Source organism: Ambystoma mexicanum, chromosome 2p (assembly GCF_040938575.1).
Source record: "Ambystoma mexicanum isolate Mex_15411 chromosome 2p, UKY_AmexF1_1, whole genome shotgun sequence".
NCBI classification, from domain to species: domain Eukaryota; kingdom Metazoa; phylum Chordata; class Amphibia; order Caudata; family Ambystomatidae; genus Ambystoma; species Ambystoma mexicanum.
Window position 1 is genome coordinate 120,841,352 of NC_090923.1, and position 25,454 is coordinate 120,866,805.

Sequence of the window (25,454 nt, forward strand, 5' to 3'; positions counted from 1 at the left end):
ATGGCACACTCGGTGCGTGTCCTTCCACAGGAATTTTCTATGGCATGTAGGGCAAAATTTAATTTAAAAGGTGTTTTTTTCATCATAAATGGAAAGGGCAGTAAGACGAGAAAAAGGGAAAAGGGGGGCAGAATATGCATTCTCTAAAAGGAGTCAGTATAAAAGCCTCCCGCCCACTCTCCCTACTGTAAGGACCGCAGCGCGAAGAGGCCCGTGAAGGCCGAGTCTGGTCTTCGATTCAGTGAAGTCGTCGACGATGGAGTTGTCCGTCAAAGGCCGTCGAGCAGTTGGATGACACTGTGACAAAAGCAGACAGTAAAGAAAGAAAGAGAAGTCTTCGAATAAACTTTAATTAGTCAAAGGCATCAGCCTGAAAAGGAACTCTGCAACTTGGCACCGACCACGAAGGTGGAAAGAAACAATCTGAGGGACCTTGACGCGTGCAGGACCAAGGGTACAGTACATGTCACACTAGGGAAAGTATTACTAACACGCCCTGTCGACATCTGCTTTCTTTTGTGCCGGGTGTTTGGGGCAATTACGTATGAAATGGCCAGAACCGCCACAATATTGACACAGTTTGTTTTACGTCTATGCTCTCGTTCAGAAGCAGTTAACGGAGCCCTCACTGAACCTATCTGCATGGGTTCCGTTTCCGTACATGCATGAGCTGAAAGTGCATCAGTCTTAGGTGGTACCAACTGTGGATATCTCTTCTCTTCCTTCCTCTCAGCAATCCTGGTATCAATTTGAAGATCCTAGTCGAGTAATTTGTTGAACCCATAGGGAAAAACAGGGACAGTGGCCAGAGTATCCTTGAGCACATTTGATAGGCCCCTACAGAATATGGCTGGCTTCTTGTCTTCAGGCGGAGTCGTTTCTGAGTCCTATTGATTCAAACGGGCTAAGTAAGCTAACAGGGAAGTAGTATCTTGTTTCAAATCTAGGAATTATAAATCAGTGGCCTGCGTCTTGTACCGTGTATCAAAGACACGATTCATAGCAACCTAAAGAGTATCAAAATCGTACAATACTGGACTGTTGGTCTCTAATAATGGATTTGCCCAGGCAGCGACAGTGCCACCCAAAGGGGAAGAGAACAAAAACTGTTTTGGTAGTGGCATCAATGGCAACAAAGAAAATGCAATTTACATTGGTTAATAAAAATGTGCTAGGTCTTGGAGTCCCCAAGCAACTGTTCTGGTGGCACTAAGGAAAATTAAGATGGCAACAACACAGGTATGAGGTTGGGTGCAGATACATGATGGAGAGGGGCTGCAGTAGCAGCTTCAACAGGCTCATCGTCAGGAGGTAGTGGATGGGCAACACTCTGTATGACATCTATTCTCTGACGGACGGAAGGATGCGCAGCCGTTATCTCTGTTCAAAGTTCAGATATCAACTGGACTACAGCTGCTAGGGACTCTGATGCTCTAATCATAGTTAGGACAGTATAAGAGCAATCAGAGAAGTATGTATGGGATTCCTATTCTGTTCAGACCTCAGGGCTCCTCGGAATCATACGAATAACCCCAGAGGGGTCTCCTATAAGGAGGCAAACTGTCCTCATGATACGGATGTTCTTTGAAACTCATTAAATTAATGGGAACACCCCGTTCCAGCGGAAAGCTGGACAGATGTGGCCCAAGTTCCTCCAAGCTGAAAGAGAAGGAACGAAACAGTAAGAATTGGTCCGTAATTACTCTTTTACAGTCCATAAAAGAAAACGGACACCCACCTAAGTGCTACGGAACAGAGGATAGCGCTTGCAGGTAAACCGTCTGGCTGATATAAGCCATCTGGGACTCTTAATGCTACGTATAATAGGATGGAAGAGAGAGCGTAGCAGGAAAGTTACAGGCGCTGAAAAGATGTAGCAAGGTCCAACGGATTTGGCACAAAAGGGAAGGGGTATGCGTTAATATTGTTAGTAGGACCTGTACCCGTGTGGAAAGTGGGCGCAGTCTAGGAGTGACAACCGTAATGGAGCCCGTCCGATAATCCAGGCAAGCAACAGTGTAGAGAGGTTTATAGTATTTCCATCAAATTTTTTCCATCAAATTTATTTTCCATCTAATGTGGTTTAATGCCACTTTCCATCGAAAACCCATATAACATTTTTTTTTTTTTTTTAAATGGGTGGTCTCCAACCTTTTCGCCCTTTAAAACACCCATTCCCAAATACATTTTTTAAAATTATTTGTGGGTCCCCCCATACCCCCGTTGTCCAGATTTAACCATTTAACCCTTTAACCCTTTAACCCACCCAAATACACATACATACATTTTCGATGGAAAAATATTAATTGAAAGATTTTTTCAATGGAAAAATATTTCAATGATTATTTTTCGATGGAAAGTCATTAGATGGAAAATCATTAGATGAAAATACTAGATACCGTGTAGAGGAAACTCCAGAGTTCAATTGTCAATAGTTGAAAATAATCCAGTGAGCAGCTGAGCGGACAAAGTACAAATGCAAGAAACCAAGGGAAAATCCAACGGGATTACCAGGAAGCAGTTCAGAAGTGGCATGGTTCACAAGGAGTCACCGCAGGGACCAAAACGTCAGACATCAAAGAGATTCAAAACCGAGTCGGGAAGCAAGTCACACAATAGTTCATACACGAGAAAGCTATCCGGAGTAAGATACCAGGCAGGAGGGTAATCCAGGAGAGTAGTCAAAAGTAGACGAGCACAAGCTTCAGTACACAGAAAGTCAAGGAAAGTCAAGTAGCAAGTGACAAGTCATACAGAATAATGCCCTCAGAGCCGCACTGAATATTTCCAAGTGGGAGCATGTATCTGCTGCCAGGAAACAGGTCCACTGGCTCCCTCTGTTAGCGAGCACATCATTTTCAAAACACTAGCCATGAAACATAAATGTCTCTCTAAAACCGCCCCTGCCTATCTGTTGCACACATTTAAGAAAATGCAGTCTTCAAAACCCACCAGATCTGCAACACCTTCCGGCTGACCACGGATTCAGCGTAAAGAGATCGGGAGGTTCAACCTTCCCTGTCATCACCTCCAAATATTGGAACTCATTGCCACCTACTCTAAGAGCAGAACAATCCTATTGGTCATTCAGGAAGCGCCTCAAGACACTGCTCTTTGCTCAGTGGCCGATATAAATATGAAAGTTGGGTCCCTGGCCTACCATGCTTGGACTATGTAACTCTGTAACCAGCACCTTGATGCCCTTGGGTTTAATAAATATATCAGGAGCAACAAAGGAACAAAAAAACACACAGGTCACTTACTTCAATAGGAAGCACTAGGTCTCTCTTCAAGCAGCTTTTCTATCCCGGGAGCCACCGAAGGACGCTGTGTGAGCGTGTAATGTCACACACCAGCGTGGTTGTGCACGTGACGTGTTCCGCCGGTTGTGCACATGACGTGTTCTGCCAGTTGTGCCGCACATCACTGACACGTCGTTTGCTCAACCAACACTGCAAGAATCTCCATTGCAACCGCCAGTCAAGCGAAGCAGGGCAGGAGTGGCTGTAGCTCCTGACAGGCCTACAGAAATGGTGGTACTTATCTAACGGAGATAGAACTATTCCCAACAACCCAACAACTATAGACCCATATCCCTGCTGGATAGTTCAAGAAAAATGTTTGCATCAATCCTCCTCAAAGAGGTAGAAGGGAAACTGAGAATGTAATACTTTCCACATTTCAAGTGGGGTTTTGGAGGAAATTGGGCCCCCATCTTAATGTAAAGATATTGTAATTACTGAAACCAAGTGCTCTGGAGAAAAAAATGGAACAACAATCTATATGTTATGTTATATTATGTTACTTTGCATTTATATAGCGCCTTATGTACCATTGGTATGGTCTCAAGGCGCTGGTAGGTTGAACGCCCTCGGGAACCGAAGTTCAGGTCAGTAGAGAGAATAGAGAGAGTCAAAAGGTGTGTGTGAGCACCGGATATGGGTGCAGCTGGTGTAGCATTTGTGTGATAGCTGCTTCTTAGCGGTAGGTGTAGAGGTTGAGAGATCAAGAGTATGTGTTTATTCTGGCAGGTTGTTATCCAGACCGATTTTGGCTGTGTTAAGCCTGAGGAGCAACGCCTAGGCTGGAGGGTGTGTAACCAGCAGTGTTTAGTTAGAGTGATGGGGAGTATGTGGCAAATGATGGTATTCGAACAGCTATACCAAATGGTGTCATAGTATCGCTGTGTTCTATTTGAGTGGTGGTTTAAAGAAGAGAGTAAGCATAGATATGTGAATATGGTGGTTTACATTAGGTGCTTCATTCCAATAGTTCCATGTACTCCATCCGTTCCAAGTACTCTGTCCATTTCAAGCACTCCAATCTGATTCCTTTCAGTGCTCTTTCAAACGTTCCACGCCCTCCAAACCATTCCATGTAAGTCACGCCATTCTATGCACTCCAATCCGATCCATGCACTCCAATCCGTTTCATGCACTCGCACCCGTTCCATGCACTCCAACCATTAATGCACTCCAACCAATTTATGCACTGCTCCTTTCATTCGTTCTAGCCATGTTATCCTTTCTCCATGCATCATCCATCCACATACGTCATCTTCACACGTTCCATCCACTTAACTGGTTACACCCATTTCACACGTTCGATCCACTTCACCTGTTACACCCACTTCACTGGTTCCACCACTTCCCCTGGTTCCGAACACATCACCCGTTCATCCACCTACTTCATCCGTTCTACCATTTCACCCTTTCCACCAACTTCACCCATTCTATATCAGTTCACCCGTTCCATCCACATACTTCACCCGTTACATCCACATGCTTCGCCCGTTCCGTCCACATGCTTCATCCGTTCTGTTCACATGCTTCATCCATCCGTTCCGGCCTGTTCATCCGTTCCGGCCTGTTCATCCGTTACGGCCAGTTCATCCGTTCCGGCCAGTTCATCCGTTCCACTCACATACCTCACCTGTTCCAACCTCATACTTCCTCGGTTCCAACCACGTTTTCCATTTGATCCATCCAATTCACCTGTTCCATCCACATACTTCAATCGTTCTATTCAATATATTTGACCCATTTTGTCCACATACTACATCCGTTCCTTCCTCATACTTTACCCATCTCGTCCAAACACTTGTGTATAGGCGCGTTACAAATGCCATATCATATCATATACATCAACCATTCTTCCAAAACCATCCTCCGTTCCTACCATTCACTTCACCAGTTTCTTCGCCTTTCTACACCCGTTCCTTCCAACCACTTCACCCGTTCCTTCCAACCACTTCACCTGTTCCATCCTCATACATCACCCTTTTGCTCCACACTCGACACCCGCTCGGCACTCGACACCCGCTCCGCTCTCTACACCCGCTCCTCGCTCCTCATGCTACACCCGCTCCTCGCTCCGCATTCTATACCCGCTCCGCACCCGCACCATACCCTACATCCACTCAACACACTACATCGGCTCAACACTACTGCACCTTACATCTGCTCAATACCCTATATCCGCTCTATTCTATTATCCACTCACACCCTATATCCGCACCACAACCTATATCCGCACCAGGCCCTCATCAGCTCCACGCCCTCATCCGCTCCACCAACTTCATCCGCTCCACTCACTTCGGTCATTCATTCTGCATTATCGGTTCAGCCTATGTCACTTGTCGCACGCACTCGATCTGTTCCGTGCTCTCCATCTGTCCCATGCACTACCGCTGTCTCATGTTCTCAAATCGTCTATTCTGAACTTTCCATTTATACCATGCACTCATACATTCCATGCCATCTATCTGTGCACTCATCCATCACCTCTATTCATCTTTCCATCCTCTTCACTTTATTCCTTTGTTCCATTTTTGTTCCTTTCGCTCATTGCAATCCATTTAATTTATTTCAACCTCATTACTGCTTTCGTACAACGTATTCTTTTATCCACTTCACTGCTTTGATCTACTTTATTCATTCTATTCTGTTTGTCCTTTTTAGTTTACATTAGAGGTTATTAGTTTTTGATTTCTCTCTTGGGTCTTGATGTTGTATTGTTATTTGTTTTATTGTTATTTAAGGTCTAGTAGTTTGGGCTAGTTGAATTGTTGTTATCGACTTTATTCCTCATCTCTACATTGATCCTCTTGTCCAGAACATTTATTTCATCCATTTCATTAATTTCATCTACTTTACTGCTCTCGTACAACTTATTATTTTTATCTATTTCGCAGGTTTGATCCTTTTATTTTTATTTTATTTTTTGATTTTTATACACTTATTCTATTTTGTTTGTCCTTTTTAGCTAACCAATAGAGGTTATTAGTTTTCGATTTCTCGCTCGGATCATGATGCTGAATTGCAATTTATGATCAAGCATTTGGCAAAGTCATTCCGATGCTGTTATCCAGTTTGAGTTAGTTTGAGTTTGCGGTCGGTTTTAGGGAAAGAGCCACGTTTTCAGTAATTTGCGGAAGGACGTGTGGTCTTCAGTGAGTCGGATGTGGGGTGGGAGTGTGTTCCACAGCGTGGGGGCCAAGGCTGAGAATGAAGATCTGCCTAACCTGACTGAGTTTGTTTTTGGTATGACTAGGAGGCCGACTGAGCTTGATCTTAGAGTATGTGCCGGGTGATAGGATTTAGTTTGTCTTGAAGATACTGAGGTCCGGTTTTATGCAGTGCTCGGGGAGAAATGCATAAGGTTTTGAAAGTCACCCTTCGGGCAACCGGAAGCCAGTGCTGAGTTTTGAGGGCTGGGGAGATGTGGTCTCTAGGGCCAAGCGCTAGTAGCAGTTTGGCTGCAGCGTTTTGTGCTCTTTGTAGTTTAGTCAGTTGGTATGCGTGGACTCCGAGGTAAAGGGGGTTAGCGTAGTCCAGTCTTGATATAACAATTGATTGGACCGCGGAGAGTCTGTTGGGAAAGGAGAGGTATGGGAAAATGTGTCTAAGAGTTTTAATGTGGTAGTGCCAGGACTTTGAGACGTTGACGTGGCGCGATAGCGTTAGGTCAGTGTCTAGGGTGCAACCAAGGTTTTTTACTGAATTAGAGGTAGTCGGTGAGTTGCCCATGGCAGATGGCCAGGGTAGTGGGTGTGGAAGAAGTTCAGTGTTGCCACATACCATGATTTCGGTTTTGGAGGGGTTTAGCAAGAGGTGGTTTGTGGTCATCCAGAGCTCTATGTCGAGGAGGTAGGAAGCAAGGTCAAGTCGGTAGTTGGGTTTTGAGTTCAGGAGTTTTAGAGTTAGTTGAGTGTCATCAGCGTAGTTGTAGCACAGGATGTTGTGTGAAGGAATTATTCGTGGGAGGGTGGCCATGTAGAGATTGAACAGGAGGGCTGATAGGCATGCTTCTTGTGCCACTCCTGTGTCGACTGGTCAGGCTTGGGAGGAATAGGTGGAGAGTAGGGTTATTTGGTTCCTATTTTTGAGGAAGGATGCTATCCATTTGAGAGCGGTTCCACGAATTCCTAGGGAGTGGAGGCGGTCAAGGAAGATTGAGTGGTTAATTGTGTCGAAGGCGGCGGATATGTCAAGAAGGATTAATACGGCGCATCCCGCAGAGTCTGCAGTGTTTTTAAGGTCATCCCAGATTGAGTTTAGGGTGGTTTCAGTTCTGTGTCGGGCTCTGAAACCTGATTGAGCGGGGTCTAGGAGATTTTTGGCTTCGACAAAGGCATTTAGTTGAGAGTAGGCGGTTCGGTCGATGAGTTTGGCAAGGAACCTTGTGTTTGAGATGGGGCGGTAGTTTTTGGGCTCGAGAGGGTCGAGGGAAGTTTTTTTAGTGGAGGTTTGATGTAAACCGTTTTGAATGTGTCGGGAAACATTCCTGAGTCAAGGGAGTCATTTATGATGGTTCTTGCATGTTCTCCTACGCAGGTAGATGCGAACATTTCTTTGAGGGTTGTGGCCGGGAAGGGTCTAGCGGGGAGCCGGATGGTTTGCGGGCAGAGAGAAGTTTGAGAAATTGGTCAGCTGATATTGGACTAAAGGAGTCGAACGTTGGTTGGGTAGTGGTCGCAGGCGGTAGGATGGCTGGTATGGAGGGTGGGTTGTCTGGTGGGTGTAAGAGAACTAGTTTGTTGGTTACAGCGTTTGTTCTTTCGAGAGCTGTGGTGTAAAAGTGGAGAGAGAGTGAGTCGCACAGCGATTGTGAGGGGGTCGGGAGTTGTAATGGGATTTTGTTGCTTTTCGGATTTTGGCCTTGTACTGATGAAGGTGCCGGGCAAAGGTGGATCTGCTCATGGGAGTTTTGTCTTTCCGCCATTTGCGTTCTACGTATTTATATTGTTGTTTACTGGTCTTCAATTCTTGTGTGAACCATCTAGGAAAGAGTCCACGGCGGGCTGATGGTTTGCAAGAGGGTGTGAGCCGCATTAGTGAGGGGTTGAGCCATGAGTTAAAGGCGTCGGGGGATAGTTGATTATTGAGTAGGCAGGTAGGCGGGGGAGACTGGAGGAGTGCGTCGGCTAGGTCAGGAAGGATTATTAGTTTCTTCCAGCATTGCTTAGTTTTGGGTATGGGAAGCAGGTTGGGTGAGCGAATGGCGAAAGAAACAATGAAGTGATCGGACCAGATGATAGGGGTCGGGGGTTTTAGCTGTTTCCGGTTGTGGGAGCTGAAGATGGCATCAAGAGTGTGTCCTTTATAGTGAGTCGAGCCGTTTATGTGGGGTTGCAGGTCAATCGCGTCTAGGCCGTCAACCAGAGAGTGTGTCATAGGGTTTGTGGGAATGTCGAGCCATAAGTTGAAATCTCCTAGAAGGGTGAGGTTGGGATGGTTTAGTTGGAGGGTGGCAATAGAGTCGCAGAGGTTGTTTGAGAATTGTCTATCGCAGCCAGGGGGTCTGTAGATTATTAGGAAGCTGTGGGAGAATGAAGGGGAAAGGGATAGTTTAACGAGGAGTGATTCACAGGAAGGAATGGAAGGTTGGTTGTCGATGATTGAGGCATGGAAGTGAGAGTTGAAGGCGAATGCTATTCCTCCTCCTCTAGAGGGACGGTTCAGTGGGATGAGGGAGTAGTCGGGGGGGGGCTTCATTGGCGATAGGGGCGAAGTCGTCAGAGAACGAGGTTTCGGTGATGAAGCCCAGGTCTGGTTTGTCAGAGGCGAGGAGGTCAAAGATGCTGTGTCTGTTTTTTGCTACGGATCGGGCATTAAATAGGATGCAAATCACTTTGGTAGAAGAGGTTGATGTCGGAGCTGCAGAGATGGGGGGGAGAGGGTGGAAACTGGCGAGCAAGAGGGGCGGGGTGGTTGTGGTTGATGGTCGATGGGAAGAGTGGGCGAGCAGAAAAGTTGGTGGGTATCGGGTGGGAGTTGATGGACGCGTGTGTTGGGATGATTGGGTTTGGCACAGGGGATTTGGGGGGTTAGGAATGTGGGGGGGTTAGGAGTTTCAGTTGTGGTCGGTGAGAAATCGGGGGAGAGGGTTTTCAGGCAGGGTGAGACATGGGGGGAGGGTGGTGAATGGGGGGATGAGGTGGTGGGTCGAGACAGGGGAGGCGATGAGTGCTGAGAGATTGAGGGGGACCAGGTACATTTCCTCTTTAGTGTCTTTGTTGCGATTGGTGTGCGAGAGGGTAGGGGGGTTCAGAGGGAGAGAGGGATGAGGCTTCCGTTCATGCTAGGGTTAGGCGTGTAGTTTTCAAGGGAGGGGAAGGAGTGTGGTCAGGGAGGGGGTGATTGTGGGGGTTGTTGGGAAAAGCATGGGGTGCATGATTGCTGGGTATGGTGTGCCTGGGAGGCTAGTGAGGGGAGCGGGTATGATCATAGTAGGTTGATCGGTGGAGGGGTTCGGTGGAGCAGTGGTCTTAGGGTGGTTGGCTCGCCTATGGTGAGTGCCGACCTTTCTAATGCATTCAGCCGAGTTAATAGAGATCTGCTTTGGTGGAAATTGAACAAAATGGCAGATCCCGAAAGGTTTATTAAAGTTGATAATGCTTATGCACAATGACATGCAAAATAACATACAGACTTCGGCCTAAAGTCTGACACCCGTTCTCATCACCCTGTATATTGCAGATATGGTAGAGCGCTTAATAAAATGTATTCCTTTCCAATCAGATTCGGTCATCTCCACCTAAACTGGTTATAATATGCAGATTATTTATATTTTTTTTACCAGACCCCGGTCGAACTGAAAAGGAAATTGGAAGTAGATGAAGAAAATGACAAAAAGAACAAAGTTATCATAAACACCAAGAAATTAAAGATCCTTATATTTTTAAAGCAACAGAATCTGAAAAAGGATAAGTTGGTATATGGGGAAGGAGAAGATATAAGTAGTGACGTTATTGGTATACCAGGGTTTTACAATTTCAAACATAAAAATCAATAAAGAAATGTGAATGTAATTTTAATAAACAAATGAATCTTAACACAAGGGAAAAGGAAAGTAAAGTCTATTACAGCCTTTGCCCATCAGTCTGCTTGTTGCAACTGACTTGCAGTAGGCTCAGCTCCATGCAATGGCGATTCCCTTTTGCTCAGGAGCACATGTATCGCTCAACAACATTCTAACTGTGAGGTTTCTGCAGATGGCACTACTAGTTTGCAGTGCATGAACCAATATGCTACTCCCTGTAACAAAATCATGCAAGACCTAAAAACGAATCATTTATTTTAAATTAAGGTCACTATTCCCACAAAAGCATGTTAGAAGAGACACCTGTGAAATGCAGAGATGAATGTGTGTTTGGACAACTTGTAATGCCGCAGACAACTGCAGCATGAACATGTGATAGAGGGTCCAATATATTGGGACATATTTTGTGCAAAACTAGCTAACAAAATAGGAAGGTGGATCCCACAAATCCCTTATCCAGGTGACCAGGGAAGCGCTGACACTCTCCTACCACAACCCTAGAGGTGGGCGAGCGAGGGAGGATCACCTGGTTTGGGGAAACCGGAGTTATGCTTGGGTGAATACCCCAGGTGAGGCGCGGTTTACACTGGGGAGGAAGGCAAGGAACGAAGCCCCTGAGGCTTTTATAGACTATACCCAATCACCCTCCCTTCAACCCTATGAATCTCCCTTATCAAAAGGAAGATCCAACAACCCCTCCACCTCAGCTAAACCTATTAGGAAAAGGAGAACACAGATGAAAATAAAAAGAACACCTTGGGAGTACAGGTGGGGGAATTAAGATGCATTCCTTCACCACAACATAACTGTCCCCTTTAGCCTGACTTTCCTGTGACATCTATACCAAACTACAACTTCCTGTCTTCACTATAGAGATCAGCCAGTGTTCAATCATCAAATCCACTTTAACAGATTTAATTCTTACCCTGAGACATGAAACTACCTCTCTCAAAATACACAGATGCCATTTGACTGTCCAAATGTTGAAGGAGAGATCAGGTATTTTCCACAATATCGTCTGCCCCCTCTTAGCAATTATCCATCACCATACTCCCTCTCTGCTATTTTGTGACACTATCATTCCTGTTCCGTTTCCCCTTTGTCATTCTCCACATGTATTGAAAACAATCCACACCACTTAAACCCAAACCCAGTTGCATTGGGAAACTACATCCCAGAATCCCTATTTTCCTGTTGACTACCTGAGTACTCCCCTTTCACAACAACACACCTATTCTTTTTTTTCTCATAGCATGTTATATAATCTCTCTAAAATCCCAGGAAAACACTACCACTTCCACAATCCTTACAATCCCACTCTTATGGTAAAGAAAGGAAGGACAGACCATGGCCGCTTTACCTTTTGTGAGTTGCCATCGCTCTTCTTCGCTAACAAGGGTCAGGCAGAGTCAGGCAATTACTGAAAATTACACACACCTGTCTTCCATCACAGTTCCCTACATGGATAAAAGGTGGAGCACGAAAGCACACTGGGAGCAAAGCAAAACACACGAGGAAGCAGCAGTTCTGAGATGGCAGTTTATGAGGAGAAAGAAGACAAGACCAGAGAGGGTTGCAAGGAGGGAAGTGCCCTTGACCTTTTTGGAGAAGAACCACGACTTTCAAGTGTCCTCGAGAATAAGAAAAATAAGACCGGGAATTAACATAAAGAAAGGTGCAGCGTGTGTCGAAGGTACACAGGGCCCTCCTGCATCGATAGCTAAGGCGGGAAGGAGCGATGCTGCTGTGGTACTGTCCTGGGCTCCTACAACAAAGCAACGCCAGTAAAGTCAGCACAGCCGATGAGTCAGGGAGACTGAAAGCAGACCGGACTATGTTAGAACCAAGGTTGCGAGCGGCAACAATGTATGAAGAAATCTGCTAAGACGTGTGTGAGGCATATGTGATGAACGACGCAAAGATAATTGAATATCCAAGGAGTGACTGAACTTTTGAAACTAAGATAGATACCATATACAGAGTGGTCTGGCTCCACGTGGGTGCTCATTCGAAGTTCTCTGTTAGGTATCCTACTGAGAATGTAAAATTGCTGAAATATGAAATTGAAGTGGTCCTGCAAGGGGTCAAGCTAAACCCTGTGCACATTCGAATGCCTTTGATAGCTAATACAAATTGCAATTGGTCCAAGCCGGGCTGAGGGAGACTAATTGTGTAAAAGGGATCCGAGCCCGGAACAGGGGAATCGGGGGTGAACCGTGAGTCACCTGAGAGAAAATATTCTACAATCATTGGGGAAGAGGATCTGAGCCCGGCTGAGGAGGATCCAGGGTGAAGAGTGCCTCACCTGAATTGAGTCTTTGTAAAGAAACCTTTTTGTTTGTTTTGATACATCAGGGCCTCTAAATCAAGAGACTTTGATAACATAAGAGACTTGGGCACAGAAGGCCCTGATGTTGGTAATGGAACTGTGTCCTTGTGCCGTAGAAGCTCAAGAGTGTGCTATGCTCGAGTGAACCGCCTTGTCCCGTGCTTAAAACGTGGGGAAGGGAGGCCAACAGCCTAAACATCCTGACTTGTCATTTTGTAAACACTTCTTTATTTTTTTCATGAACATTATCCAACACTATTTGTAACTAGCAGTAAGGATTGGCAATAGTTTTCTTTAGTATAGGCCTTTTTTATTTTGACGAGACTGCTAGGACAGCATTATTATTATTTGATGTTCGTAGTTTGCTCCCATCTGTAGTTTTAGGTTTAGGTAGGCGTTTATCACACCTTTTTCAAAGTTCAATAAACACCCTTGAACTGTGGTCAATTGTGTCTGTCCCCATGCCTTCCTTACACTTCCTACCTGGTATGCCATATTTCACTCAACGTTATATGATATATGATACGATATTTTATTTGTATCGCGCTCATACACAAGTGTTTCAGAGCACGATATACCTTAACAAGCTTAGAGAACCATTCTATGTGCTAGGCCCAGAAAGCACATTACAATTGTCGCCTGATCCAAAGACAATAGACTATCCATTCATGCCAAGGAAAGAGCCCACATCCAGGCTTGCGTCTCTGGTGCATCCAACAACACGGCTGAACTCTTTAAAATCGGCAGGGAACTAGCCAACCCTTCTGCAGTCTCCTCCTCACCTCTTCCCTCCCAGGCCCTCTGTAACGCACTGGACAAACACTTCAGGACATCCTGAGCACTTTTGCGTCTGGCTCCCCCTCCCCTTACCCCACCATCCTCCTATCACCTCCCATCCTCCCTCTGCCTCTCTCTCCTCCTTCTCTCCTATCACACCTGATGAGGTTACCAGAGCGGTCTGCTCCATGAAGGTTTCCCCGTGCTCCTCCAGAACCATTAAGGACAATTTTGGCTCTCTTGCCCCTGCACTCGTTGATTTCTGCAACCACTCTTTTGCTATGGAATCTTTCCCCTCCGCCCTCAAGCACTCCCTTGTGTGCCCCATCCTGAAGAACCTTCTGCAGACCCCTCTTGCCCTGCCAATTGCCACCCCATATCTATCACCCCCTTCCTTGGAAAACTCTTGGAGAAACGGGTCATCCCCCAACTGACCCAGCACACTGAACTTATTGGTTGCCTCCACAACCATCAATCTGGCTTCCAGGCATCCAGAGGCACGGAAACTGCTCTTCTGAACACCCGTGAGGAACTGCTTGCATCTCTTGGTTCCAAATCTCCAACTGTTCTCAATCTCTCCTCTGCATTTGACACGGTCAACCACACCATTCTCATAAAACAGCTCCACGATATCTTAGGTATCTCAGAGCAGGCACTGGACTGGCTGACCACCTTCCTAGGTCATTCTGGGTTCTTTCTGCTCCCCCACCTCTATCTCCACCTGCAGTGTCCCCCAGGAATCAAACCTTTCTCCCAGGCTCTTTAAAACCTAACTTGCTCCTGTTTCACACCTCATTTCCACCTTCTCCCCAAACTTCTCAGCATTATGCAGATGACACACAATAACCTATCTGGCATCCAGTCCTTGTGTCATGATGCCTACCCCCGGGCATCAGGACCAAGGCCCTCAAATCCGGGAGCAGGCATCCAGACATTTGTTTAAACCTCAGCAGCCCCGGCTAGGGGCTGTCTGGGTTCAGTCCTGGCGCCTTAGGCGCCAGGCTCATCATAGAAATCAGTCCGGGCACCATAGGCGCCTGGCTCATAGACTTTACTTACCTGATGCAGACCATGCTGCAAAAGAGTCCAAGCCTACATGAGGCCTGGATGGGACTATTTTGTTACAGGGACTATTTTTTACTCAGGCGTGGCTCTAGGGAACTTCTTACCTGGAACTACTTTGGAGGCTATTTAAACCACACCCGAACAGCAGCACATGCTTCGCGTTATTCTGCATCCAGCAGCGTGACGCTCACCGTGCCTGCAGCCAGCATCCAGTCTTCTGCCACGCCCGCCTCGAATCCGGAGCTCCTAGAATAAAGAAGAAGAAAAGGACAAGGTTAGAAAACTAACTTATTTCAAATTCCTCACCTAATTCCGGAACCATTTCATCTCCGGACCTGGAAAGTACATCAGTCCTGCACGCGTCGCTTCGCCAGCTCCAGCACGGCGCCATACTCACCAGTTCTCACAGCATCTTTTGATCCGGCACTGTCTCCATCATTTCTTCGCCGTAATCCGGCACCTAGGGGACACAAGAAAAAACAAGGTGAGCCAAGGGAATCAACAAATACAACCTCTTACCACCATAGACTTACCACCGGCAGTATTATTCCATAACTCTCCACATTTTCATATGCCGCATCTGTAAAGAGGGAGAAAAACAACACGTTAACGCATGCAATCGTTACCGGACAGCTTTGGGTAAAACAGACTCTTACCTGAACGCCAGCAGCAGCTACGAGACCTTCTTCTCACAAACTCAGTTGCAACTTAAGGAAGGAAGGGGACAAGAGTGAACATCGGGCACATTGAACTCTTTGAACTTGATACTTACCAATCCCGCCAGGGACTTCAGAGTCAATACTTACCGGAACTCTCCCAACGCCTTCAAACCAGTGAAGTAACTGGTATCTACGCACCCCTGCAAGACACGCAGGAGGGAGAGCTCATCTTTTACGAACATAAGTTGAGATTACTAAGGGGATATCAGAGGTGATAAGTGGGGGAGAGCGAGAACAGTTGGGAGGCCATCACTAAAACCCACAGGTGGTTAATCCCTGTCTCCACTTGCAGGAAAATACTTCTTCGGGTCCAGCAGACAAGACTAGGCGGGCCAGTCCAGACATTCATCTCTGCACTACGCATCACGTTGAAGGAGACCGCAGCTGTCCGGGTCCGATCGACACCCCTGTGGGGTCCAGGTGAGCGTAACACCTTGTGTACCTCCAATGATCTCTGCCTTAACGCCAGCAAGACTGAGACCCTTCCTATTGGGACTCCCGCTCCCTCTTCTGTCCCTCCCTCTGGCCATCTTGTAGGGGCTCTCCCCCCTATCCCTCATCTGAAGCCAGAAAACTTGGAGTCATCTTCGACTCCTCTCTTTCCTTCCTCCCTCACATCCAGGACCTTGCCAAGAAGGCCCACTTTCAACTCAACCTTCTCAAAGGAATTCTTCCTTTCCTCACTTTCCCCCAGAAGCTCAATGTCTCTAGAGCGCTAGTTCTTTCGTGGCTTGACTACCGAAATAGCCTTTTCCTAAATGTACCCTATTCTTCACTACGACCCCTGCAGCTAAACCAGAATGGTACTGCAAGACTTATCCTTGGCCTCAAGCCCAAGGACCGCATCTCTCCAGCCCTAAAAACCCTCCACTGGCTCCTGCTTGCTGCAAAGATCAAGTTCAAATCCCTCTGCATCATCCATAAAGCAGTCTTGGGCCGGGGACCACACTATCTACAACTTGCTCTCACTAAGTACTCTCCCTCTAGATCTTTACGTTCCTCCGGTACCAACTCCCTGTGTGACATGCGCTTCGCTAAACAGCGTGACGGTGGCCAATCTCTTTCCTCAGCAGGTTCCCTCCTATGGAACAGCCTCCCCCTTCCTCTTCGTCTTGAGCCGAATTTCCTCAAATTTCGAAAGGCCCTTAAGACTTTCCTGTTCACCTCATCCTTTGTTTCCTCCCTCCTCTGTTAAACCCCACTGTTGCTGAGATTGGTGACCAGGGCTCTTATGTGTCCTCTAGGGTCCTGATGTCCCACACCCAATCGCCTCCAGCCGCTCCCAGCACTTGCCTTGGCACCCACTGGCCTTACCTAAGCACTTACAGCTGCTTCACGCCACTAGCACTTCCCTCTGGGTACACCTAGCACTTACCGTCTCTCCCTCTGCTCTTGCACGCTCTGAATGCTCACAAGGTCTAGTAGGTCTGCCTCTATCTTTCATTGTATATTTGTGGGCACTTTGAAACCCAATTTACTTGATTTTTAAGCGCCTTACAATTGCATAATAAATAAATTCAATAAATAAACTATGCCCCACAGAGTGTGAACAAGGGTCAAGAAGTAACTGGATCGAAAAACAGTACACAAATCTACTCTTACGTTTTGCATATTTGTCTGCATAATATTATAGTGACAAAGGTATTTTGCAACCCCCCCCCAGAATAACGAATGAACGCAGCTAAGAATTTCATGCCATTAAAATATGCACTCTCTCGTCAAAGGCGTCTTCTACTTTATGGCAATCTCAATGCTGCACCAATGGGGTACTTGCACCATCCCATTACCTCTGAAGAAAATCATCGTAGTAATCTCGCTGCATGCCCTTGGACGTGATTTGTTTGTATTCCTTAAGTAGCCTCCGGATGGTATCACTGAGGGCCCCATATAGACATCGCTCCCCATCAAAGGTGTTCACCTCACACTTTGCACCTGATAGACAAAAGAAGGCAGACATGGAATCAAGGCATGGGAGTCTCAATATGCATCACACATTTCGGCCACATGATCTGCAAGATATACAGCTTGCTGCGTGCAATATTTGTACAAAGGGGAAGAAAACAATGTGCCGTCTTCTCTCATTCGACCACAGCAAGTTCTATCCACCAGAATATCAACAACATTAACAAAACCTCTGAAATAGGGAGAAGGATGACAATAACATTGGATTCAATTGTGAGACAGGGAGGCTGTCAATTGCATGAGGATTCTGGATATTGTAAAGTTTCTAAAACAGGGCTAAAATTTTAAGGACTCCAAAGCCTAAGGTACCCAAATCATTAACCGAGGGGTTGAGGAAAGTGTTACACATCATTTCATACGAATGAATTTTGTTGCTCCTTTTTCACCCTAGATGTATCAAAAATGTACAACACGTATTTGAAGCATAAAATAAAGTTAAAATAGTTGAAATTAGCGCAAACTTACAGCTGCAATGCCAACGCACCACGTCATGGTGTTGGAAGAAAAATATGTACAAAACCACCAAGGGTTCTCTTTTTTTAGTAAAAACAGTCAAGATGCAGATTAATGCATTCTTGTCATGGGTATGATACAAATATACTTCCACCTTTCTTTGCACAACGATGTTGTGCATTTAAAAACCTGTGTCAAAATTAGTCAGACAGGGTGAATTTAATGGAATTTGGATGGAGGAGCTCTGTAAGAATTAATCATTGATTCCATTTTGGGTTGTGCAATCCCAAACAGACTTTTGGCTGTGAGGAATGCAGGACTGTTTTGACTGAGGGCCACCCTCACACCTGCCACACACCTTCCTCTTGGGCTCCTCGCGTTTGGGTTTAAGGTGTTCTCAATCCTTTTTTATTGCTCTTGTCCAGTTCTTATGCCTCGGAACAATGCATTCAGTAGGCTCTCCAGATGTCAAGGAGTCTCTTCTAACAGCTATTGGCAGACCTAGAGCTTCTTTGCAAGTATTGCCACAGTCCAGGTTTTTATGTAGCCATCTCAGGGGGCTCTACATGGTTCGGCTGCCTCTTTGTCAACTCTCTCCTTGGCTGATCTTTATACTATCTAACACTTGTCCACATTCTCATTCCTCCTCCCACTTCACAGAGCAAAAAGAATGGGGTATCATACGAAACTATGGACTGAAAGTTGCAAAAAGAAAATAGTTCCTAACCCTTCCATCGCTACAATATTGTCCTTGCATGGGGAATGGGTGGCATATATTTCAGAGATACCTTTATTGGGTTTACTCGGGTGTTCGCTTGCCAACGCAAGAGGAAGAAAATGGCTTGTTCAAATGTTACCTGTGTCATTCATGCGGTGTCTCATCTGGTACTAATGTGCCATAGTGAAGGAATTGATTGAACTCTCTGCAATGGGGTTTCTCAAATCTATGTGCGAATGCAGTTCACAAAAGGCTGAACCACAGGATTCCAGATCAAAAGGCCACATTACGCAGGTTCAGCCTTTTATAGACGACTCTACAGCCCCCTATCCTGCATACCTGCTGAGGGCTCTGGCCTTTGGCTCCCTCCTTCCAGATGTCTGGATACCGTGACCCCGGAAGCCCTTTTGTGCCTCGTGTTACTGGGACCCAGCATCTAGACAATGGTTTCTTCACACCTTTGGGATAACCTGTCTTCAAGGAGTAAAGCTAGCCACTTGAGGAGTAAAACTGGCATAATTGGGTGCTGTCACAGGCATCGAGGCCAGTGGGATGTTCTCATTGTGCATCTTTCTGGAAGCCCTGACTTATGTGGGACACACCTAAAGAGCCATTGAACAGAATGTTTCCTTGAGACCATTCAACGTCATATGAGAGTGGATAAGTTGGGTGACTAGGGGATTCTCTGTATTCTATACTCCGCCACTGGGTCCATCATCCTCTAGCATACTGAGGAATCTGGCCAGTTTAACCACCCCACTAAGAAACCCCAGAGTCAGGCAGGGGAGTTGGTCATAAAGCCCCGCTATGGCATCACAGCCCTCATGTTTGTCCTAGTCATAACCATTTGTAATCACTCTGGAAGAAAATTCTATTTCTCCCAAAAATCTATGTCTAGACAACTGTTACCAGATGCATAGATATTTGTTTCAGGTAAAGAAACGTGCTAGCAGTGAGAATTACGTTACTGCCACTTTAACAAACTCAGTCACTGATATGTGGCGTGGATTGCGGCAGGGAGTCCAGTCTGTCTCTCCAGTCGGCCGACTGGGAGGGTGGGAAGCGGGAGGACTCTGCTAAACACGACTTGTGCTGTGTCATGCGGCCGGCATTTTGGCAGATAAAGCGTCACTGAATTGTTGAAATGTTGATTGATTATTGACTGCTGAGAGGGACGTGAGGAAGGGGATAGAGATGTCTAAGAAGACAAAGCATGTCACTGAAAATTTATCTGAAAACACAGAGGAACAAGTGTCAAGCACGAGAAGCCTGAGGAGAGTTTTCTTATTATTTGTGGAGAGAGATGAGCAGAGCGGATCTACGCTAACCCGGTGGGTTACGGGTAAGGTCCCGCGCTTATAATTTCCCTCCCCCCTACACCCTCTGCTTAGCCGGACCACCTTGCTTGAATCTCCCCCCACATCCTCCTCGTACTCTGTGCCACCCACAACATTACCATCTCCTAAGCCGTCACGCGCAACCCCTTCTCTCCTACCCACTGACATTCTCGATACTTTGACAGCTACAGAGAGCTCAATGAGGGCGAGCTCGTCCAAGGGCTCAAACAAGGGGGGAGCCTCTAACATCAAAAACATGAAGGCAGCGTTTGAAAGCAACAAGGGGTTCAAATGGTTGAAATATCACCTTATCTAACTGAAACTGAAAGACAAAACTGGGAGGGAGGAAGAGAAACAGAAGGGGGGGAGGAGGGGTAGAGGAACCGATGGGGAGGACGCAACATGAAAAGATTATGGGAAAGACCACGGAAGAGTTCATAAGTCCTGAGAAGGACACTACAGCCAAGGGGAATACGACAAACACAGTTCTAAACAGTATGGAAGGGGAGAGGGCATTAGATGTGGAAAGTACACGGAAATGCACAAAATGAAATATGAATTATATTGGCTACACTCTAAAATTTACCTAGATTCAACATATTGGCTACATTCTAAAATGCACCTAGATTCGATATCGCTACGCCCTAGAATTCACCTAGATTCAACTTGTGGGCTACATTCTAAGACTCACCTAGATTCAATATATTGGCTACGCTCTAATGCACTTGAAATCAAATTCAGTAAACTCAAAACAAGATTCAGATGACTTTTCGTAGGTGTGCATCTAGGATCAGTGCAATTGCACATTTCTAATATGCCGTTAGATACTGCCCAGAGGTGGGCGCAATTGTGCTACTACCATCAAAAGGTGAGTATATGTGGTGTGCCTCCAATGCAAATTAACCTATATAGTTTAATGTGCATAAAATAATAAGTAATCTAGGTTCCAATGCAGTTAAGTTAGAGTAGTGAAATAGAAGTGGCATTGCTTGACTATGTGGCAAGAGTGTTTACATTGGGTTCAAAATGGATGTCTCTTACCTTGTAGATGCTACAGACCGAATATCGAGGCTGGGCTTGGGCGACCCATGGCAAACAGGCAAACAGGCAATGGAAGGAGCATAAAGGAGGTGCCCTTTGCCTGTGGCCCTTAGCCGGCTGCCCAGGGAAAGCCAATGAAGAAGAGGATTTACGTTCACGTGCTTGGGCCACGGACCAATCAGCAGCAGCATGGGAGCGGTGACAGGTTGACATGGGCCAGCAAGTGTGCGATGCACAGGAAACTTCCATAATGAAAGGGAATCCCAAAAACACACGTAAAAAAGCTTACCACGGAGGGTTATCAGCCCTCGGATTGAGTAAGAAAATGAGCGATGGAAGTCCGTAGCTGAGAGAAAAGGTTTTGGAGTCTTTGGGTGCTTCTGGGCATGTGCTTTAGGCAAGGACCAATCAGCAGCAGCATTGGAAGGGGGAGGCTGGCCTGGGCTAGCAAGTCCCCTATGCACAGGAAACCATCACAATTTAAGAGTAGCCCAAACAAAATACACACACAAAGAAAAGCTTACCCAGGAGGGTTATCAGCCCTCTGATTGAGTGAGTAAATGGGTGATGGAAGCCGTAGCCAAGAGAAAAGATAACTCTGTTAAGTCTCAAAACAGTGATTCATTTGGGATTTAGGGGTTTAAAATGAAAGCTGTAAGCAGAAAGTACATGTTTCAAAGGTAAAAATGTGCCATTTGCAAGAACGTCTGTCCCAACATTGTGATGGTTCATGGTTTTGACCTGTGTTCAGGAAATAACGAGCAATCATGGGGCAGAGAGCATTTCCACTTACTGGATTACAAACAAACCTGTAACACAAGACAATTTGAAAGGTGGAATTGGCACAGGTTTAACATATGTGTGCTGCAACACCATGGCAAATCTTACACTACTTATCTTGCAGCCTACCAGTCGATATCTGCAATACTGAATCTATCGAAGATTGCAAAATTGACATCTTTTGCCTGATTTTCCAACACCACCACTACACCTTTTCCCACAATTTATTTACTTTATTTATTTATTAACATGATATGATATGATATGGTATTTGTAACGCGCCTATACACATGTGTTTCAAGGCGCGAAAAACATTTATAAAGCGCACAGCAGCCCTAGGCCATCGTGGCGGTGTTACAGTGAGCAAATCTGGTAAGTGGGAGTATAACAATTTACAGAGATATGCAATAGACATGCTGGAGTACGGCACAGTCTGTTAGGTTATACATGCTTAGTTACAGTCAACATGACACAGTGAGAAGGGCTAATGTGAAGTTGTATGTGTCAGTTGAAAAGTGTGGTTTTGAGGCTTTTGCGGAAGGTGGTGAGGGAGATTTCAGCTCTAAGGGCGTGTGGCAGGGCGTTCCAGAGTTTAGGCGCTAGGTGTGGGAAGCCTATACCTCCTGTTTTAGCTCTTTCGATAGGCGGGATGTGCAGCTGGCTAGCGTGGTGCGTTCTTCTGGGCCTTGTGGAGGTGTCTTTCTGGATGGTTTCGGATAGGTAAGAGGGGGCTGAGAGGCTAAGGCATTTATGTGTTAAGGTAAGAGTCTTGAATGTAATTCTTTCCTTAACCGGGAGGCAGTGGGCCTCTCGTCTGGCTTGTGTAATGTGGTCTCTTTTGGGGATGTTAAGTGCTGCCCTGAGCACGTTGATGTACCCCCACTCATACGATTATTGCTAACATTGGTCTGGGATCTAAGGTACTTGTTTTGATGTTACGTTCTACCGCAATATCTCACTCCTGCAAGTTAGCCCTACCAGGTCCTTTGAAAAGCATGTTTTCAAACTCATCAACCATATCACTTCCCTCACTAAAGTTGTTGCTTACCACTTCAAAGAGCCTATCCTCTTTTTTTCTCTCTCTGAAAAAAGCAAGCCACTCACCTATCTCGAACTTAAGCCCCACAGATTGCTCATAACTGGTAACATTGGCTCCTGGCTCTACTACCCTATTAACAAACTGTATGCCTCCTTCTTCCACAAAGTTAGTATTCTGGGTTTCATTTCCTGGTTGGCCAACCCTGCAATGGTCACGCTTTTGCCATCATGTACCGGACACATTCCTCTTCCTGGTCTGTCCACCACCTTGTCCTATAGAAGTAGGAAGGCTTTGTTGCTGCTAAAAAACAACAACAGACCGTACAGTACGACAGCTCCATATCGAATATCCTGTTCCGCTTCAAAATACTAGAAAAGATCACTGCTTCTCAACTGATGGCACTCTGTAAGATCCATAAATTACTTTACAAAAAACACTTTTTTGACCCTGCAGAAGCAGCACTGAATCCAATCTGCTCTACATGAGGGAAGGACACTCACTTCTCTAGTCATAAATATATCTGATGCTCTAACACTTGTTGACATCTCTGCTGCCCTGACACGGTCATCTACACAGGGCTCGCTGGTCATGAGACTACATGAAAGAATGGGCCGTCATAGAGATGCCCTCTCATGGACATCTGAATAACTAAAAGTCTGCAGGTGAAATTGTTGACCTGCAGTCTCAGCCATTTGTCAGCTGACCTGGGCATTCCCCAGGGTGTCATCATTTGAGTGCTGGTCAATGTCTGTCAAGTCTCTAGCTTATCTGATTTAGTCCTTTACAGCCACATTCCAATAGCACGCTGACAGTTCTCAAATTGTGCTAACCATTCCCTGTACAGAATCTGAAAGTAACATCACTCCTCTCCGTCAAAGGCTTCAAAACAGGACAACAGAAAATACCCTCAGCCTAAATCCTACCAAAACATTCATCCTCTTCAGCATTCTCCAACCCTCTACCCTCCCATTTTAAATGGTCTGCTTCGTGGGTTCCGCCTTCCTCCCTTATCATTTTAGCCAGAAAACTGGGTTTCTTGTTAAACAGTGAGTTTCAATGTATTTCTCAGACTAATAAGGTCACTCAAAAATCGCATCTCCAACTTCACATGAATAGGAACAGCATCCCTCACCTGAATAACTACTGAAGATTATCGACCAAACCTGGCATCTCTCTGACTACTGCAACTCCCAACAAAGGCCTTGCTCATCAATTACAGTTGCTAAAAACAATACTGCAAAGCCTACCTTTGCTCTCACATCGTTGGATCCGATCATCAATACATTTAATGTCTTCAAATGACTTCCCATCCAACAAAGAATCCTGAAAATTGTGCCAACAATGGTCCCTCTTACCTCTCCTCCTGCTCTACAAAACGAACTCCTTCCATGAAGGTAAGATCTGCCTCCCTACATCTTCCGTGCTCTTCAAAGGTAACACGAAACAAACATGAAGGGCTTCCCCCTGTCAGTCTGTAGCACCTAAGCACTGGAACAAACCTCTCCTGGACATACACTCTGAATGTTGTAATGTTTTCCTGGCATTATATATTATTTTATTAATTTGACCTTTCACTATGTATTACTATATAGAAAACAGAGACCAAATTGGGGCTGAGGCAAGGGTACGTACTGGCACCTTGCCTCTTTAATCTGTTTATGGCAGATTTCGATTAATCATTAAGGCCAGTGGCTTATGTTTCCCCCAAAGCTTGAAAATCAGAGATACTCTGCAGATGCAGATGGAGTTTACAACGAATCAGAAGGGAAATAAAGGGAACTGGTTTCTAAATAAGGTGAAACTGACACAGGACGACAATTCGATCTACTTGGGCATTCAGGTCTCAGTAAACCCATCAAGTACCAGGTATGGGACTATTTTACATGTAGGGCAAAGTCCCATTCATCGAAATTGGTAAAGGTAAATAAAACATTCGGGAAATTCTCCTCCAGTCCCGCTGTGCAGTATTATGAGAGGAAAGTTATAACAAAGCTATTGAATGCAATTGAAACAACACAGTCCTGGACTTGGGATAAACTCCTGATTCTGGAAGGGTCGATATAGCGGCAAACGCTAAAATTACCAAATTGTGTTCCCATTGCCCTTATTAGATTTGAATTGGGCCTAAAATCACTAAAGGCCTCACAGGCACACATAAACCTCTGCCTACACTGCGGACGGGTGCTTCTGATTGAAGTTACTCTGTGTTCCTTGGTCCTGCTTCCGTGAAATCCATGTTTGATATACCGTTGCCGACCTTGTCTGTATCTGGAACTTCTGTGTCTCCGCCTCTGGTCCCATCCTTGTCAGCCTCCTTGTTACAAACCTTTGCCTGTCCCCGGATTCCTCCTGATTGCTGTTTTGTTTTGGATCCTGACCGCACGTTGAATACAACGGCCCGCATTCGACTTCCAAGCTGCTCTTCCCGGCGGTAAGTCAACTCCTGTTAGTGCTATCCAGGGAGTTCCCTGTTGCTCACCTGTGCGTGTAGCTTTGCTCTGATTTTAAACTGCCTTCCTTGTTACGAACTTATCCCATTCTACTTCTACATTGCCTTTGCTCTCCTCTACGCTCCTCCTGCTAGATTTTGCTGCATCTACGTGCCTTCTGCTGAATACTCCCTCTTTTTCCTCATACTGTACCTTTGCACTTGATTTTGTATGCCCTGCAGCATCACGCCATGTGCACCAACCCGAACCAGTGCGTCCCTTGTTTCGTACGGGATAGTCCCTATACTAATCTTCCCTTCCCTTCCTCTCCACATGGACCCTAAAAACCAAACTATTACCCAGTTTATTTGAGATATCATACCTATTAGGTTCCAGAGATTGGGGACACGGGGTGGGGGGAGGACAGGGTTAAGTTCACGGTCTCCTCTAATACTTAACGTAATTTCTTATGTACCGTTCCC

General features: G+C 45.8%; 1 protein-coding gene across 2 annotated transcripts in view; it reads right to left on the bottom strand.

Moving 5' to 3' along the window:
• Window positions 1–25,454, bottom strand: part of ABTB1 (ankyrin repeat and BTB domain containing 1) — an 870,760-nt gene that overhangs the window by 733,918 nt on the left and 111,388 nt on the right. For both annotated transcript variants that reach the window (XM_069643370.1, XM_069643371.1), the window contains exon 4: window positions 17,001–17,145. In XM_069643370.1, coding sequence (XP_069499471.1) covers window positions 17,001–17,145 — 145 coding nt within the window. The remainder of the gene's footprint in view (window positions 1–17,000; window positions 17,146–25,454) is intronic.